The sequence below is a fragment of the Somniosus microcephalus genome, chromosome 2 (assembly GCF_052327205.1).
Source record: "Somniosus microcephalus isolate GS21.2 chromosome 2, FLI_Smic_1.0, whole genome shotgun sequence".
NCBI classification, from domain to species: domain Eukaryota; kingdom Metazoa; phylum Chordata; class Chondrichthyes; order Squaliformes; family Somniosidae; genus Somniosus; species Somniosus microcephalus.
In genome coordinates this window covers 212,061,841-212,081,919 of record NC_140988.1, presented here as the reverse complement: position 1 = coordinate 212,081,919, position 20,079 = coordinate 212,061,841, and the positions used below count along the sequence as shown (strand labels likewise).

The 20,079-nt window shown below is 44.6% G+C and overlaps 1 protein-coding gene across 3 annotated transcripts in view; it reads right to left on the bottom strand.

The window, feature by feature from the left end:
• The window catches only part of ube2kb (ubiquitin-conjugating enzyme E2Kb (UBC1 homolog, yeast)), an 84,151-nt gene that overhangs the window by 11,023 nt on the left and 53,049 nt on the right, over positions 1–20,079 (bottom strand). For all 3 annotated transcript variants that reach the window (XM_085968950.1, XM_085968941.1, XM_085968955.1), the window contains 2 exons: positions 19,475–19,574; positions 15,045–15,173 (listed from right to left, as the gene is read on the bottom strand). In XM_085968950.1, the coding sequence (XP_085825076.1) occupies positions 15,045–15,173; positions 19,475–19,574 (229 nt within the window). The remainder of the gene's footprint in view (positions 1–15,044; positions 15,174–19,474; positions 19,575–20,079) is intronic.

Sequence of the window (20,079 nt, the reverse complement as noted above, 5' to 3'; positions counted from 1 at the left end):
GAATATTCTTCACCAGTCAACAATCCAGGGGTTAATATACACCCCATAAAAAATTCACGGTGATGGTTCTAACATATGGACATCAAGCTAGATTTTGCCCCCATTAATCATCACCAGGCAAAAAATCTAGACCAAATGAGCAAGAAAAGGTCATTAGACCCATTAAGCTCATTCTATCTAGAGTTCATGTGTGAACATTCCATAATGGAATTTTCATTTTCTCCCCTATCCTCTTCAACTTCAGATGATCCCTAATTTGTATACAAGTTGTTTCTCAGTCTATATATATTTGGAGCCATACTGCACAGTACTTTTGAGGTCTTACAGTTTTGTATAGGCTCATCATTACCTCTTGGCTTTATATTCTATCCCTGGAGATAACTCAGAATTCCATTAGCTTTTTTTTTTTTTAAAAACAGCCTCATCAACCTGAGGTGCTGCCTTTAATGTTGTTAACCTGTACCCCAAGTCCCTCTACTCTTCCACAGCACGAGCCAACCTCCATTCAGAGTAGTCCCTCTACTCTTCCACAGCACGAGCCTACCTCCATTCAGAGTCCCTCTACTCTTCCACAGCACGAGCCTACCTCCATTCAGAGTATAATCAAAATGCATAATTTAATTCTCTCACTTAATTCCATCTGCCAATTTTTAGCCCAGGTACTCACCAACCTCCAGCTCTGTTGTATTGCTAAGCATCAAATCCAACAAGCCTCTGCTCTAGCAGCTCAGATGTTTAGTGAAAAAACAATTCTTGACTTTCAGTAAATTCTCTTGTACTTTCAACCTTCCCTCTTTTTATCCCTGATGTGTCATTCAACCTCCGGGATATTGAAATCATTCATGATTAGCACAATTGCATTTTCCATAGTTGTCTTATCTGCCCAGCAACGCATATCCTGCTACTCAAACTGTGCTGCAGTAGTTACCAATTAGTAATTTCCCATCCTTGTATTACATAAAATTTCATAGAATGTACAACACAGAAACACGCCATTCGGCCCAACAAGTCCATGCCAGTGTTTATGCTCCACTTGAGCCTCCTCCCCCAGCTATCAGCATAACCCTCTATTCCCTTCTCCCTCAGATGCTTATCTAACTGCCCCTTAAATGCATCTATACTATTCGCTTCAACCACTCCCTGTGGTAGCGAGTTCCACATTCTCACCACTCTTTTTGGGTAAAGAACTTTCTTCTGAATTCCCTATTTGATTTATTGGTGACTGTCTTATATTGATGGCCTCTAGTTTTGCTCCTCCCCACAAGTGGAAACATTCTCTCTGTATCTACTCTATCAAAACCTTTCAGAATTCTAAAGACCTCTATTCAGTCACCTCTCAGCCTTCTCTTTTCAAGTGAAAAGAGACCCAGCCTGTTCATCCTTTCCCAATAGGTAGAACCTCGCATTTCTGGTATCATCCTTGTAAATCTTTTTTGCACCCTCTCTAGTGCCTCTGTATCCTTTTTATAATACGGTGGCCGAACTGTACAGTGTGGTCTAGCCAAGGTTCGATACAAGTTTAGCATAACTTCTCTATTCTATCCCTCTAGAAATAAATTCTAGTGCTTGGTTTGCTTTTTATGGCCTTATTAACCTGCTCAGTAGTACTCAGTTCTATCTATATTATTTATCTTTCTATAACTACTATATACTTTCTTATAATGTAACTCCTCTAATTCTCTACAACAACTTGCATTTATACAACACCTTTAATGTAGTAAAACGTCCCAAGGCCCTTCACAAGGGCGTTATAAAACAACATTTGACACCAAGCCACATAGGAGATATTATGGCAGAAGTAGGTTTTAAGGAGCGTCTTAAAGGAATAGAGATAGAGAAGCGGAAAGGTTTAGGGAGAGAATTCCAGAGCTTAGGGCCTTGGCAGCTGAAGGCACAGCCACCAATGGTGGAGCGATTAAAATCTGTAGATGTATCCTCGCCAAACTTTTAATAGATATCAGTTGCAGCTCTTGCCTATACTTTGAGAGGCCAACACTATTCAATATCCTTGCTATATCCAATATCCTGGCTCTCAAAGTCACAAATGACATCCTTTGTGACTGTGACAAAGGTAAACTATCCTTCCTCGTCCTTCTCGACATGTCTGCAGCCTTTGACACGGTTGACCACTCCATCCTTCTCCAACGTCATCCAGTTGGGTGGGACTGCACTCGCCTGGTTCCATTCTTATCTATCTAATCGTAACCAGAGAATCACCTGCAACAGCTTCTCTTCCTGCTCCCGCATCGTTACCTCTGGTGTCCCCCAAGGGTCTATCCTTGGCCCCCTCCTATTTCTCATCTACATGTTGCCCCTTGGCAATATCATCCGAAAGCACAGCGTTAGTTTCCACATGTATGCTGACGACACCCAGCTCTACCTCACTACCTCTTCTCTCGACCCCTCCATGGTGTCTAAATTGTCAGACTGCTTGTCCGACATCCAGTTCTGGATGAGCAAAAATTTTCTCCAATTAAATATTGGGAAGACCGAAGCCATTGTTTTCGGTCCCCGCCACAAACTCCGTTCCCTAGCCACTGACTCCATCCCTCTCCCGAACATCTGTCTGAGGCTGAACCAGGCTGTTTGCAACCTTGGTGTCATATTTGACCCTGAAATGAGCTTCCGACCACATATCCGTAGCATAACAAAGACCTCCTACTTCCACCTCCGTAACATCGCCCATCTCCGCCCTTGCCTTAGCTCATCCACTGCTGAAATCCTCATCCATGCCTTGGTTACCTCTAGACTTTGGTATTCCAACACACTCCTGGCTGGCCTCCCACATTCCACCCTACATAAACTTGAGGCCATCCAAAGCTCGGCTGCGCGTGTCCTAACTCGCACCAAGTCCCGTTCGCCCATCACCCCTGTGCTCGCTAACCTACATTGGCTCCCGGTTAAGCAGCGCCTCTATTTCAAAATTCTCATCCTTGTTTTCAAATCCCTCCATGGCCTCACCCCTTCCTATCTCTGTAATTTCCACCCCCAGCCTCCAAGATATCTGCGCTCCTCGGCATACCTGATTATAATCACTCAACCTTTGGTGACCATACCTTCTGTTGTCTAGGCCCTAAGCTCTGGAATTCCCTCCCTAAACCTGTCTGCCTCGCTACCTCTCTTTCCTCCTTTAAACCTACCTCTTTGACCAAGCTTTTGGTAACCTGCCCTAATTTATCCTTACGTGGATTGGTGTCAAAATTTGGGTCTTAAAATACTCCTGTGCAGCGCCTTGGACGTTTTACTACATTAAAGGCACTATATAAATACAAGTTGTTTTTGTTGTTGTTGCTAGCTGCACATACCTCTAATACCACTACTTCATTTCTGAAGTATTTCACTTCAGAACACTTAAAACTATAAATAGTATCAAAATGGTTACTAAATTGTCTAATTTGGCATGTTGAAACTTTGTTACCTAAAAAAGCCTTAGAGGGGTTCCTTGAACAGTTAAGTGCTGGTAAAACTGCTTTTCACATGTGGAAACCCTTCAGCAGCTTTCAAACTTCTGCCTGAGAAAAGAGAAGCAATGTATATTCATTCACCCACAGTTTAATAGCACACTATCAGAGGTGCATTTAGGAACCACAAGACAAAAAAGGCAGTCATCTTGTATACCTATGACAGATCCAGAAGTAGGTTTCCTACCAAACATCTAGCTACTGGATTGGTTAAAACCCATTGCAATTGTAGGCCTAATACTGTTTTCACATCAAGTCTTTGCATAATTCCAATACCAAAAGCCACATCCACTGCCCAAATCATGACAAATCACTCATTTATACCATCAACATCAGAAAATGCCACCATCCCCAATATTGGCAGCTGAATAAACATATGCAATTGATCTAAATGTCTAATTTATTCAATACTTGAATTCATCCATGGGTTTATATTAATGCCTCCACAAAACTGGGGGCAGGGATAATTTTCATCCACCACGAGATGGAAATATGTTGACTAGACTTCATAACAAAGCGCTGATCATGCTATATCATTCTTTATTCCCAAGTATATGGAAACTTTAGCTATTTACAAAGAGATGGTGAACACCTATTACATTTCAAGATTAACAGATCACTGCAGAACTAAAGTTCAGAGAACACACAGGAAACCACCATCTTGCCTTTATTACTTTATACTGTAGTATAACCAATAACTGCAAACACCATCATTTCTACCTTCTGCTTTAATATTCTTGGTTCGTCACCAATTAGTCAAACTAAACTTTGATCACCATAATTTTCCGCACTTGGTTGCAATGTAAAGCAAGGTTTGACAAAAGTTCATCACGTCCAAAATACATTACTAAACACAATCTCATTTACATTCTTATAAAATCACTTCTCCAACCATTAAGTCTATACATAAAGAAAGAAAGGAGAATTTCTTTGGGACTTGACTAAATTAGATGCCTAGAAATAGTAATTTTATATATTGTTGCTCCAGAAGCATCTGATTAGGTCAGAACTCAACAGATCACAGCTCATCTTTCATGTTTAGGTGCTTAAGAGTTGCAGAAAAAAAGCATTAAAAAAAATTAATTCATTTTCTCTTACCCTCTTCTCCCCACCCCACCCCCCCCACCCCCCCCACCCCCCTCCCCATCAACATGAATACATTTTAGCTTTACAGTAAATTCCCTAAAGTGCTCTTGATGGATACAGGAAGCATGCAAATGGCATTAAAAACAAAGAAGAAATATCCAACGGCATTTCAGAAGTTGGGGGTTCAAGTCGCATTCCAGAGACTTGGAACCTTAAACCCAAGAATGGAAAAATATCTGACATATCGGGCAGAAACAACAAAAACCCAAAGCAAACTCAATTGCTACTTGGCCCTAAACAGACAATACAACATAGCTGATTACCTGACCATGGTAAAGGATAATAAACTGAGAAGAACCTTGACAAGGTACAGAATTAACGAACATAGCCTAGCGATCGAAAAAGGCAGACACAGGCTGCCAAGAGAAGACAGGATATGCTCTCACTGCAGTCAGGGAGTAGTGGAGACAGAGATGCACTTCCTCACAGCCTGTGGAAAATATCAGGACATCAGGGAGAATTTCTACCAAAAATTCTCACAAATATGCCCTGAATTCAGAAATCTGAATGACAACCAAAAACTCCCATTCCTACTGGGAGAGGAGAGAAGCTGTGTAACACTGGCGGCACACTATGTTACAGCTTGCCATCAACAGAGGGACAACCAGTAAACTAAGAAAAGAATATATATAAACAATGCGAATGTATATTTATACACTCAGGGATATACCTGTTTATACACTGTATGAATAGAACTGCGTTTATGTGCTCAACCATAAATGTATTTTGATGCTTTGGCAACATAAGATGTAACTTATCATGCCAATAAAGCGATTTGAATTGTGAATTGTGAATTGGGTGGATTTGGGGCAGGTGAAAAGCAAACATTTTCGGGGGCAAAAATAAAAGAGGTGCTTAAAAGGTTGGCAGTCCTCAAAGTAAAAAAAGTCACCTGGTCCAGATGGAATGCATCCTAGGTTAGAGGGAAGTACAGTGGAAATTGCAGAGATACTGGCTACAATCTTCGAATCCGCCTTGGATATGGGGGTGGTGCCAGAGGACTGGAGGATTGCAAATGTTACAGCCATTTAAAAAAGGGGAGAGGAATAAATCCAACTACATGCTAATCAGCCTAGCACGAAATTTTTAGAGACAATAATCTGGGACAAAACTATTTGGTATTTGGAAAAGTATGGGCTAATAAGTGAAAGTCAACACAGATTTGTTAAAAGCAAATCGTGGTTGACTAACTTGATCGTGTTCTTTGATGAAGTAAGGGAGAGGGTTAATGAGGGTAGTATGGTTGATGTGTATATGGACTTTCAAAGGGCATTTGAAAAAGTACCACATAATAGACTTGTTAGCAAAATTAAAGCCCATGGCATTAAAAGGGACAGCAGCAGCATGGATACAAAATTGGCTAATAGACAGAAAGCAGAGAGCAGTGGTAAATGGTTGTTTTTCCAGACTGGAGGGAGGTATACAGTGGTGATCCCCAGGGATCCATATTAGGACCACTTTTTGATATATATTAATGACCTGGACTTGGGTATACAGGGCATAATTTCAAAGTTTTCAGATGACGCAAAACTCAAAAATGTAGTAAACAATGAGGATAGTAACAGACTTCAGGAAGGCATACAGCGACTGGTGAAATGGACACATGGCAGATGAAATTTAATACAGAGAAGTGTGAAGTGAAACATTTGAAGAGGCAATATAAACTAAATGGTACAATTTTAAAGGGGTTGTAGAACAGGGTGCTTTTTTCTTTTAATTCGTTCACTGGATGTGGGCATCACTGGCAAGGCCAGCATTTATTGCCCATCCTTAACTGCCCCAGAGGTGGTGGTGAACCACCTTCTTGAACCGCTGCAGTCCATGTAGATACTCCCAACAGTGCTGTAGACTTCTTTGTGGCTGTTTGGTACAACCGAGTGGCTTGCTAGGCCATTTCAGAGGGCAATTAAGAGTCAACCACATTGCTGTGGGTCTGGAGTCACATAGGCCAGACTGGGTAAGGACGGCAGATTTCCTTCCCTAAAGGACATCAGTGAACCAGATGGGTTTTTGCAACAATCCGGAAGTTTCATGGTCACCATGACAGCTACTAGCTTTTTATTCCAGATTTATTTAATTAACTGAATTTAAATTCCCCAGCTGCCGTGGTGTGTACGTACACAAATCTTGTGAAGGTGGCAGAACAAGTTGAAAAGGCTGTTAAAAAAGCATATGGGATCCTTAGCTTTATTAAGAATTATTTACCAGAAACGCTGTCTACGGAGGTCACGGTCCATCATCAAAGACCCTACCCACCCCAGCCACAGTCTGTTCGCCCTCCTGCCATCTGGGAGACGCTACAGGTGCATTCGCACCCGTACGACCAGATTTAGAAACAGCTTCTTTCCCAGGGCGGTCATCCTACTGAACTCCACAAATAAACTCTAAAGCCTGCACATCTGCCAATGCACTTTATTATGGTTATGTTTATGTTAATATACTACAAGCCAAATGTATGTTGAATGTTTAAATGTCTTAATCCAAATGTACACTCTCGGGAGCCGCAAGCCTACATTTCATTGTACTGCACTTGTGCACTAACAATGACAAGTAAAAAAAATTTTTTTTTTAATTAACAGAGAAAGAGTTCAAAAATAAGGAAGTTATGCTAAATCTTTATAAAACACTGGAGTATTGTGTCCAATTCAGGTCACCACACTTTCGCAAGGCTGTCAAGGCCTTAGAGAGATGCAGAAGAGATTTATGAGAGTGTACCAGGTATGAAAGACTTCAGTTACGTAGAGAGACTGGAGCAGCTGGGATTGTTCTCCTTAGAGCAGAGAAAGTCAAGAGGAGATTTGATAAGAGGTCTTCAAATTCATGAATGGTTTTGATAAGAGTAAATAAAGAGAAACTGTTTCCAGTGGCAGAAGGGTCGGTAACCAGAGGAGACAGATTTACGGTGATTGGCAAAAGAAGCAGAGGTGATATGAGGAAGTTTTTTTATTTTTACACAGCGAGTTATGATGATCTGGAATGCACTGCATGAAAGGATGATGGAAGTGATATGCCTATCAATTAGTCCAATAAAAGGCGACGAGTTAAGAACGTAACTGAAGGTTTTTATTGGCTAAATAACAGAGCCCACCCTCGTGGGTGATCCGATCCAACAGGGAGGAATACTAGCCAGTCAGCTACCTTTATACCTGGGCAGGTAATGGGCGGAGTCGGAGGTGGTCAGCCCAGGTATAACAGTGCGACAAGAGGCGACCTCGTGTAGTGATGTGACAGTGAGAACAGTGAGAACAATATACAGTGATAACTATAACAGTGGTTTACCACATTCACCCCTTGTTTAGATTAGAGTCCGGCGGGGTGAAGTGTATTACCAGCTCTGGTATGTCAGTCTGTCCGGAGGCTTCGTTAGCCTCTCCGATCGTCGCAGCGGCGGTGTTACATTATCCGGTGTTAAAGCTGGTGTCTGCGTAGTCGGCAAAGGCTCGTGGGGTTCCGGCATGCCGTCTACCTCGGCTGGACTCGGGGGGTTGGGAGGGGGGGGTGAGGGTGCGAGGTCTCGTAAGGAGACAGTGTCCTCCCGTCCGTCTGGGTAAGCCACATAGGCGTACTGGGGGTTGGCGTGCAGGAGGTTCACCTTCTCGACCAGGGGGTCCGTTTTATGGGCCCTCACGTGCTTTCGCAGCAAGACGGGTCCCGGAGAGGTCAGCCAGGTTGGTAGGGTGGTTCCCGTAGTCGACTTCCTGGGGAAGACAAACATTCGAGCATGGGGGGTGGTGTTAATGGCAGTGCAAAGTAGTGACCGGATGGAGTGCAGCGCAATCGGGAGGACCTCTTGCCAGCGGGAGGTTGGGAGGCCCTTAGACTTTAAGGCTAAGAGGGTGGCCTTCCATACCGTCGCGTTCTCTCTTTCCACCTGGCCGTTCCCTCGGGGGTTGTAGCTGGTGGTCCTGCTTGCTGCAATACCCCTCTCCAATAGGAACTGACGGAGTTCCTCGCTCATGAAGGAGGCGCCCCGGTCACTATGTATATAGTTCGGGAACCCGAACAAGGCGAAGAGTTTGTTCAGGCATTTAATGACCGTGTTACTGGTCATGTCTGGGCAGGGGAAGGCAAAGGGGAAACGGGAGTACTCATCAACGATGTTGAGGAAGTACACATTACGGTCGGATGACGGTAGGGGCCCCTTGAAGTCGATGCTCAGACGCTCGAAGGGGCGGGTGGCCTTGATCAGGCTTGCTCTGTCCGGCTTATAGAAGTGCGGTTTGCACTCAGCACAGATCTGGCAGTTCCTGGTCATGGTCCTGACCTCCTCGATGGAGTATGGCAGGTTGCGGGCCTTAATGAAATGGTAGAGTCTGGTGACTCCGGGGTGGCAGAGGTCATTGTGGAGGGTCTGAAGTCTATCACTTTGCGCGCTGGCGCATGTAATGCGTGAAAGAGCATCAGGGGGGTCGTTCAGTTTACCGGGCCGGTACAAGATCTCATAATCATAGGTGGAAAGCTCGATTCTCCACCTCAAGATTTTGTCGTTCTTGATCTTGCCCCTCAGCTTGTTATTAAACATGAAGGCAACCGAGCGTTGGTCGGTGAGGAGGGTAAATCGTTTGCCTGCCAAGTAGTGCCTCCAGCGCCGTACTGCCTCCACAATTGCCTGGGCTTCCTTCTCGACCGACGAGTGTCGGGTCTCGGGGCCCTGTAGGGTCCTTGAGAAGGCGGCTACCGGCCTACCCTCCTGGTTAAGGGTAGCGGCTAGGGCGAAGTCGGATGCATCGCTCTCCACTTGGAAGGGGATTGACTCATCCACTGCGTGCATTGTGGCCTTGGCTATGTCTCCCTTAATGAGGGAGAAGGCCGCGCACGCCTCTTCCGTGAGGGGGAAGGATGTGGTTTTCAGGAGGGGTCTGGCTTTGTCCGCATAATTGGGTACCCATTGGGCATAGTAGGCGAAAAGCCCCAGGGTTCTCCTAAGTGCTTTTGGACAGTGGGGGAGGGGTAGCTCCATGAGGGGGCGCATTCTTTCGGGGTCGGGGCCGATGACTCCGTTCTCTACTACACAGCCAAGGATGGCAAGGCGCGCTGTGTTAAACACGCATTTCTCCTTATTGTAGGTGAGGTTCAGCCGTTGGGCCGTACGGAGGAATTTCTCCAGATTCACGTCATGGTCCTGCCGGTTGCGGCCGCAGATGGTGACGTTATCGAGATAGGGGAAAGTGGCCTGTAGTCCGTTCTGGTCAACCATCCGGTCCATCTCCCGTTGGAAAACCGAGACCCCGTTGGTGACACCAAAGGGGACCCTAAGGAATTGGTAGAGGCGGCCATTCGCCTCGAAGGCGGTGTACTGGCTGTCCTCCGGGCTGATGGGGAGTTGGTGGTAGGCCGACTTGAGGTCGATGGTCGAGAATACGCGGTATTGTGCAATCTCATTGACCATGTCCGATATGCGGGGGAGGGGGTATGCGTCCAGCTGGGTGTATCTGTTTATGGTCTGGCTGTAGTCGATAACCAGGCGATTTTTGTCGCCGGTCTTGACTACCACCACCTGGGCACGCCAGGGGCTGCTGCTCCCCTCAATAATGCCCTCTTTCAGGAGTCGCTGCACCTCAGAGCTAATGAAGGCTCTGTCCCCAGCGCTGTACCGCCTGCTCTTAGTAGCGACAGGTTTGCAGTCGGGGGTGAGGTTAGCGAACAGGGAAGGTGGCGGTACCTTGAGGGTGGATAGGCTGCAGGTGTTACGCGGTGGGCGGTTTAACTTTCGCTGGTTGTCGACTGTGAGTGGGGGGAGGGGTCCACCGTATGCTAGGGTTACACTTTGGAGGTGGGATTGGAAGTCCAGCCCTAGTATGACGGCAGCGCACAGCTGGGGGAGTACGAGGAGTTTAAAATTTTTATACTCTGTCCCTTTAACCGACAATGTCACGACACAGTAGCCGCTGATGTCTGTGGCGTGCGACCTCGATGCCATCGAGATGCGGCTGCGCGTTGGCAGGACGGGGAGGGAGTAGTGGCTCACCGTGTCTGGGTGGATGAAGCTCTCCGTGCTTCCGCTGTCGAACAGGCAGGTCGTGGCGTGGCCGTTGACTTTGATGTCCATCATTGAGCTGGCCAGGTGGTGCGGGCGGGCTTGATCCAGGGTCACGGAAGCTAGGGTGTAGATGAGCGCGTCGTTGTCATGACAAGATGGCGGCGAAGATGGCGGCCCCCGTAGTTCACATGAGGCTCTGTTTAAATCGTTTGCCCCGCACAAAGATGGCCGCCCCTGCTGTTCCCATGAGGCTCTGCAGGCTTCGGCTGCCCCGCACAAAGATGGCCGCCCCTGGTTTTCCCATGAGGCTCTGCAGGCTTCGGCTGCCCCGCACAAAGATGGCCGCCCCTGGTTTTCCCATGAGGCTCTGCAGGCTTCGGCTGCCCCGCACAAAGATGGCCGCCCCCAGGGTTCGCATGAGGCACTGCTGGCTTTTGAGGATTTGCTTCTGCAGGCCTTGGAGAAGTGGCCTTTCTTGAGGCAGGTTTTGCAGGTCGAGTTTTTGGCTGGGCAGCGCGACCTCGGATGCTTCTCCTGGCCGCAAAAGAAGCAGCCAGCGGCCCGATCGGGGTTGCCTGATGTCGGGGCCGGTACCGGGGCTAGCGGGCCCGGTCGGATCCGTGATGCAGACGCTGAGGTAGGTCCCGGGGGCAGCGCTGTGAAGGGTGGTGGGGTGGGGGTCGGGCCCGAGTCCCAGGGTCGCGAATAGTACCTGGCAAACGCTTCCTGGTCTTGCTGGGTGGCCTCTAGGGTGAGGGCGAGGGCTTCGGCCTTGTCCAGGTCTATGTCCTTAGCTTCAAGCAGTCTTTGCCGTGTGTAGTCGGAACGTAGGCCTCTCACCAAGGCGTCGCGGACATTGTCTTCCATGTTCGCAGTAGCCGTCACCGCTTTAAAGTCACAGTTCCTGCCGAGTTGTCTCAGCGCTCGTGAAAATTCAGCTATCGATTCTCCTGGCTGTTGCTGGCGAGATCTTAAGAGATGCCTAGTGTACATGTAGTTTACCGGGCTCCGGTACTGCTGTTTCAGTAGGTTGATGGCGTCGTCGTACGTAGTCATGTCCTGGATGAGTGTATATACTCTCGGGCTCGCTTGGGCTTTCAGGACTCTTAGTTTGGATCTCTGAGGGACGACGGCTTCCTCCAGGTACGATTCGAAGCAGTCCAGCCAGTGTTTGAAGTCGTTGGCTGAGTTTGGTGCCTGTGGGTTTAGATCCAGGTATGGTGGTTTCAAGGCTTGCAGCCAAGCCGGCTGGTGTGGCCCGTTGTCTGGAGGCTGCTGTTGCTGTGCTGCTGGGTGAGCTCCTTGCTGTTGCTGTTCATTATCAGACATCTTTAAAATTTAGTCAATAAAATTGATATGCCTATCAATTAGTCCAATAAAAGGCGACGAGTTAAGAACGTAACTGAAGGTTTTTATTGGCTAAATAACAGAGCCCACCCTCGTGGGTGATCCGATCCAACAGGGAGGAATACTAGCCAGTCAGCTACCTTTATACCTGGGCAGGTAATGGGCGGAGTCGGAGGTGGTCAGCCCAGGTATAACAGTGCGACAAGAGGCGACCTCGTGTAGTGATGTGACAGTGAGAACAATATACAGTGATAACTAGAACAGTGGTTTACCACAGGAAGCAGATTCAAAAGTAACGTTCAAAAAAGAGAATTTGATAAAATACTTGAACGGAAATTTTTTTACAGGGCTATGGGGAAAGAGCAGGGGAGTGGGACTAATTAGATAGCTCTACCAAAGAGCCTGCACAGGCACGATGGGCCGAATTGCCTCCTTCTGCGCTGTATCATTCTATGATTCTAAGTAGGCATAATGAAAATGGACAGCAAAGCAGGAAACAATTAGGAAGGATGATGGTAGGCTAGGTCCAAGAAATAGGATTTGAAGGGGGGGGGTAAAGGTGCAGAGGGAGGGGGAGTTCCAAAAGTGAAGATTCAGACATCTAAAAGGGTCTGCCACCAACAGTGGCACAAAAGGATTTTTTTTTTTTTTTTTTTTAATTCAATTATGGGATGTGGGCGTCGCTGGCAAGGCCAGCATTTATTGCCCATCCCTAGTTGCCCTTGAGAAGGTGGTGGTGAGCCGCCTTCTTGAACCGCTGCAGTCTGTGTGGTGGAGACACTCCCACAGTGCGGTGAGGCAAGGAATTTCAGGATTTTGACCCAGCGACGATGAAGGATCGGCGATATACTTCTAAGTCAGGATGGTGTGTGACTTGAAGATGGTGGTGTTCCCATGAGCCTGCTGCCCTTGTCTTTCTAGGCAGAAGAGGTCGCGGGTTTGGGAGGTGCTGCTGAAGAAGCCTTGTCGAGTTGCTGCAGTGCATCTTGTAGATGGTACACACTGCAGCCACGGTACGCCGGTGGTGGAGGGAGTGAATGTTTAAGGTGGTGGATGGGGTGCCAATCAAGCGGGCTGCTTTGTCCTAGATGGTGTCGAGCTTCTTGAGTGTTGTTGTAGCTGCACTCATCCAGGCAAGTGGAGAATATTCCATCACACTGCTTACTTGTGCCTTTTAGGTGATGGAAAGGCTTTGTGGAGTCAGGTGGTGAGAAACACACCACAGAATGCCTAGCTTCTGACCTGCTCTTGTTGCCACAGTATGTGTGTGGCTGGTCCAGTTAAGTTTCTGGTCAATGGTGACCCCCCCCAGGATGTTGATGGTGGGGGATTCCGATGGTAATGCCGTTGAATGTCAAGGGGCGGTGGTTAGACTCTCGCTTGTTGGAGAGAGTCATTGCCTGGCACTTCTGTGGCACGAATGTTAGAGGAATGGTGTGTTTCAGAGGGGACAGAAAGCTGGAGGAAACTGCAAAGTTAGAGTGGAGAAAGACCATGGAGGAACTTAGACAAGGATATTGAATGTAATGTGTTGCAGGACAGGAAACAAGTATTAGTTAGTGAGGACAAGGGTGATGGATGTGTAGGACAGGATACCTGTGGCAGAATTTAACAATCTGGAGTTATGGAAGGCCAACAAGGAGTGTTAAGAGTAGTTGAGTCAGGAAGTAACAAAGGCACATATCAAGATTTCACCAGGGGAGGGGAAGAGGTAGGACAGGAGATGGACAATGTTGCAGAGGCAGAAGAAAGCAGAATTAGTGATGGTTACGATATGGGCTTGAAGTTCAGTTCGGGACAAGAAGATTGTGCATTGTCTGATTCAACCTGAAAGAATGGCCAGGGACAGAGATAGGGTCAGTGGCAAGGCCCAATGAAGATAGCTTTTGTTCTTCACAATGTTGAGCGGGAATAAGATGCGATTCATTCAGGACTTTTTTGTTGGATAAGCAGTCAGACAGCAAGGAGATAGTTAAGGATTGAGAGAAGTGGTAAAGAGGTACTAGCATGCATGTGAAAGCTGACCTCGTGACTGCTTATGACGTTACCAAGAGGCAGCATGTAGATTTAGGGAAGAGGCCGAGGATAGATCTTCGTGGCGCCCTGGAGGCGATAGTGCAGGTGAAGGAAGAGTAGCTGTTGCTGGAGTTGCAGTGACGACACTCGGATTGGTAGAAATGGAACCATGCAAGGGCAGGCCCATAGAGCTGGACAATGGAGGAGAAGCGCGAGAGGAGAATGGCAGAATCAACCAGAATTGAACACTGCGAAGATGTCAAAGAGTACAGAGCACCAGTCACAACAACGAACAACAAATATTAGCGCTAATAACTATTAAAACTAATAATGAACTACTTATTTCCATTAAAAAAAAAATGTAAAACATCAGTAACAGTAGACCATGCGAATTCAGGAAAAGACATTAAACTGGATTTTTTTTTCAGAAATTGGTCAGAGAAATTTATCACTTCTCTTTAGATAGAGGGGAAGAAATATTCATATTTCCCTGCCTTTCAGTCACTCAATCAGGGGATTCTAATGAATGAACTAAGTAGTTGCAGCTTTTTAAAATTTGGTTTTCAATGTGTCCCCTTCCCAGGACAGGAACATGTAATCCATACAGTTGCCCTACAGATTCAATAGTCTTTGCTCATATAACATTAGATTTTCAAAGCCTGCCCATACATTTGGATGGAATGTTAAACGGAGTTTGCTTGTGCCTGTACTATTTATTCAGATGGATGTTAAAGATCCTATGGCTCTATTCAAAGAAGAAGTCAAGAGTTTTCAGTGTCTTGGCCAACATTCCTCCCGTAACAGATACCAAAAACAAACACCACAGATTAACTGATCATTTCTCTCATCGCTGGGAACCAGTGATACAGCATGGCTGTAGCTTTGCCTGCAGCAGGTATTGCATTGCAAATGCAATTCATTATGTCATGCACTTCAGGCATTTCAACACAATGAGGAGCCATATAAATGCAAGCATACAACAAATGCAGAAACAACTAGAACAAAATGATTGTTAAAATATAAATTCAAACTGCAAAACTGTTCATAAGCAAATTCTTACTGATATGCTAGGTCAAATTATTTTTAATACTCACTTTATCAAAGCCCATAGCACACAGTTTGTCTACTTTTCTAGTGTACTCGGGGCTAGGAACTGGCGCTCCAGCATACACGTGCGCCCAGAGTCGGGCTGTCTGTTTAAACATCTCTGGATTTTGCTTGTACTGCAGAAAGAACATACTCCATAAGTACACTGCTCAAATAGAGGCTGTAAGCAATTACATTAGCTTGCTATGATTAATTTAATTTTTTTTAAGCAAACTTTGGAATTTGAATATAATGGATTAAAAGATTCAACCTAGCTCATATTTTAATGGTATAAATAGGTTTTTAAAATGCACAAAAGAGATTAATAAAATTTAAAATCGAGAGTGGCCTTGGCAGAACTCTGGGACAAGACACTCGTTCCCTCAGAACCCAAAAATGTGGCTGTGTCAGTTTTTGAGACAAAGGGGGTCAGGGGAGAAAACAAAAAGAATCAGATCAAGATAAACTTTTATTAACAGAGATTTGTTATCAAAGAAACAATTACACAATTTTCTTTAACTACAAAGTAACATTCAAGCAACTGTAGACTCAATACCTGACAACCCAAGTATTCATTCTAATCATTCATCTTCAATTCCTGGAGGGTTGGCAACCGTCCTCCCTCTCTATTATAAATTAATCAAAAGTCCTCTCTGGACCAAATAAGTAAAAAAAAAAAAAAAAATCTCAAAACATGGCAACAATTTAAAATTATTTGTGGGATGAAGACTTGAGATGACTTCACAAAACTTTCAAATTTAGCAACAAACTGATGGTGATCTTTCGGATGAGACGTTAAACCGAGGCCCTGTCTGCCCTCAGATGGACGTAACAGATCCAATGGCACTATTCCGAAGAAAAGCACGGGAGTTCTCCCTGGTGTCCTGGCCAATATTTATCCCTCAACCAATATCACTAAAAACAGATTATCTGGTCATTTATCACAATGCTGTTCGTGAGATCTTGCTATGCGCAAATTGGTTGCCACGTTTCCTACATTATAACAGTGACTATACTTCAAAAAGTACTTTATTGGTTGGAAAGCGCTTTGGGACGTCCTGAGGTCGTGAAAATGCAAGTCTTTATTTGCCGTCAGACGTTCGCCTCCATAAAGTAATATATCTGTAATGTTGTTATACTGTGAATCTGCCAGATTAGCTATCACATTCTCCTGTTTATCAAATCAATTTGCCTATTTTTTTTACATGTTGTCTTGTTATAATGACCCATAAGGAATTGCACTCCACCAATTTTTCTCTTACTCTCTTCTATGAAAGACAAATTATGTTGGGTATCCACAAGTGGCAATGGCCCTTTGGTAATCTGAATTGGCCATTGTTCATTTGTGAGTATGGTTGGGGGGGATGGGGGAAGGAGAAGGAAAAGGATAAACAAAACTATGCTTGATTCTGTTCTCTCATCCACAATTTTCAGAATGAGGGTGATTGGATTCTGATCAGGAAGGGGATTTCATCCCCTCCTTAATCTGAACAATAAGGTCAATTGCAACAGCCCCACTGCTGCCTTGTGCTGTTAGCTTATCTCAACCAGGTCAGGGATCAATCAGGGATTTTCCTGGTCTGTACTGCTCTGTCACTTTACAGGGCATAATTATCCAGGAGTCAGAGAAACTACCATGAACAAATGTTACAATTAGTTAAAACAAAGCAATAGGTTCTGTATGCTGCATTTTGAGAGTGTTCCTTTTGTAAACAATCACCAGTGTCCATTTTATTACAAAAATGGGTTAAACTTTACACTGGCAAACAAACAGAAATTCATGACTCCATGCAAGATATAAAAACAATTTTAAGGATCAATACAGATGTTTAACCAACATCACAATTTTGTTCACCATTTAAGTAAAATGCTAGACGAATGAACAATAAATTGCTAGGTATAGTAATTTTTCTTTTTTGCACAGCCTAATTTGTTTTTATTAAACTTCAATCAAGACAATTACACAAATATGGCCATTTTGGTGAGGCAAATGAAACATTTAATTTATTATTCAAACATTAGTGTTCATTATAGAAATCAGACTACTACAGCACGAGGCCATTTGGCCCATCGAGTCTGAGCCGGCTCTTTCGAAGAGCAATCCAGTTAGTCCCACTACCCCGCTCTTTCCCCATATCTCTGCAATTTTTCTCCTTCAAGTATTTATCCAAGTCCCTTTTGAAGGCTACTATTGACTCTGTATCCACCACCCCATCAGGCAGTGCATTCCAAATCCTAATCACTTGTGTAAAACAGTTTTTCTTCATGTCGCCTCGTTCTTTTGACAACTTAAATCTGTGCCCTCTTGTTATTGACCCTTCAGCCATTGGAAACAGTTTCTCTTTATTTACTCTAAATCTTTCATGATTTTAAACACTTCTATCAAATCTCCTCTTAGCCTTCTCTGCTCCGAGAACAACCCCAGCTTTTCTAGTCTATCCACATAACTGCATTCCCTCATCCCTGGAACTATTCTAGTAAATCTCTTCTGTACCCTCTCCAAAACCTTCACGTCCTTCCTAAAGTGTAGAGCCCAGAATTGGACACCATACTCCAGCTGGGGTCAAACTAGTGCTTTATATAGGTTTAGCATAACTTCCTGGCTTTTGTACTCTCTGCCTCTATTTATAAAGCCCACGATCCCATATACTTTATTAACTATAGTACTTTGTTAACCTGTCTTGCCACCTTCAAAGATTTGTGCACAAGCACCCCCAGGTCTCTGTTTTTGCATCCCCTTTAAAATTGAACCATTTAGTGTGTATGGTCGCTCCTCATTCTTCCGAACAAAATATATCACCTCACACTCCTCTGAATTGAATTTCATTTGCCATGTGTCTGCCCATTCCACCAGCCTGTCTATGTCTTCTTGAAGTCTATTACTATCTTCCTCACTGTTTACTACACTTCCAAGTTTTGTCTCATATGCAAATTTCAAAATTGTGCCCTGTACCCCCAAGTTCAAGTCATTAATGTATATTAAAAACAGCAGTGGTACTAATACTGAACCTAGTGGAACGCCACTGTATACCTCCCTCTAGTCCAAAAAACAGTCACCACAACGGTTTGCTATCCCTTAGCCAATTTTGTATCCATGTTGCTACTGCCCCTTTTATCCTATGGGTTTCAATTTTGCTAACAAGCCTAGTATGTGGTACTTTATCAAACACCTTTTGAAAGTCCATATACACACCATCAACTGCACTGCCCTCATCAACCCTCTGTTACCTCATCAAAAAACTCAACCAAGTTAGTCAAACCCTTAACAAATCCATGCTGGCTCTCCTTTATTAGTCCATGCTTGTCCAATTGGCTGTTAATTTTCTCCTAGATTATTGTTCCTAAAAGCTTCCCCACCACCGACATTAAACTGGCTTGGCCTGTAATTGCCAGGTTTATCCTTCATCCTTTTTTGAACAACGGTGTAACATTTGCAATCCTCCAGTCCTTTGGCACCACCCTTGTATCTAAGGAGGATTGGAAGATTGTGGCCCATACCTCCGCAACTTCTTCCCTTATTTCCATCAGTAACCTAGGATGCATCCCATCCGGACTGGGTGACTTATCCACTTTACCGCCAGCCTTTCCAGTACCACCTCTATCTATTTTTATCTCATCCAGTATCCCAGCAACCTCATCGTTTACCATAGCTTTGGCAAAGTCCTCTTCCTTGGTAAACACCGATGCAAAGTACTCATTTAGTAGCTCAGCCATGCCTTCTGCCTCCACCAATAGTTCTCCATTTTGGTCCCTAATCGGTCTCACCACTCCTCTGACAACTCTTACTGTTAATATGCCCAAAGACCACTTTTAGATTCCCCTTTATGTTAGCCGCCAATCTATTCTCGTACTGTCTCTTTGCCCCTCTCATTTCCTTTTTCACTTCTCCTCTGTACTTTTTATATTCAGCCTGATTATCAAGCAGACAGCTGTCCTGCGCCCCCTTCTTCTACTTCATCCTACTCTCCAACTCGTCTCGTCCAGGGAGCTCTGGCTTTGGTTGCCCACCCTTTCCCTCCTTGTAAGAATGTACCTAGACTGTACCCGAAAACCTCAAAACTATTTAAACTGAGCTAAATATAATCTAGTATTTCACATGAAATCAATAATTGTCTATCAGTAGAGCCAAATGGCAGTTTGAACGATCACAGGATTTATCCTGTAGAGATTGTTTGCAAAAGTAATGCTGAAATGTAATTCAACATACAGCAGCTATCTCTAATTTTTTGTAAAATTTGTTGCTGTGGCAGCTTCTCGGATAATTCCTGGGTAAGAACAGCCTGTGACGTGACACTGAGCAGTACAGGTCCAGTTGATGTGATCAACTGATCGCTCCCATTATTTTGAGTTTGTCAAAAAAAATTTAAAAAAAATATTAATTAAATCGAAGAATGTAGTCTTTCTGCATCGTTCTGGCTGCTGCCAAGCCGTTGCTAACCTGTTGTGCCACGACTGCATCCTGTGGGTCATCTGGTTCAGCTGCTGCCAGTAAGGCTTGTAATGATAATAAAACTGTCCTTAGAGTCATAGCAGCTGCCCTAAAAATAGAATTAAACAACAAAGTCAGTCACTGAACAGAGTACAAAGCTCCAGTAGTTCACATTCAATGGATCCCTGTTCTTGGACAATTCATTTTTTTGTGAAAAGCAAGGAAGGCAGCATTAAATCAGAGCCTCCTCCGAGTGGAGGACTACAGAGTAACAAAGGCAGAGGCCTGGGAACAGGTCTCTTACCAACAGTGGTCAAGATATGGTACTCTAATGTGACCTAGAAGCAAGGGAGAATAAAATAACCTTATTCAGACAATGACTCAAGGCTGCTGAGACACTGATGGTCACATGGAAAAACAAATATAAATTGTTAAAACACTGTTTGCACAACTGGTTATAAAATCTCATACTAGGTGTAATTCATCTTTGAGAATGTCTGAACTCCCAGTTACCTCCAGACATTGGTTTCTGCACATTATACAACATGGAGGAATGGGAAACAAAATAACTTCACATTAAATAAATATTCAGGTCAGAATTTTCTAAAACATTT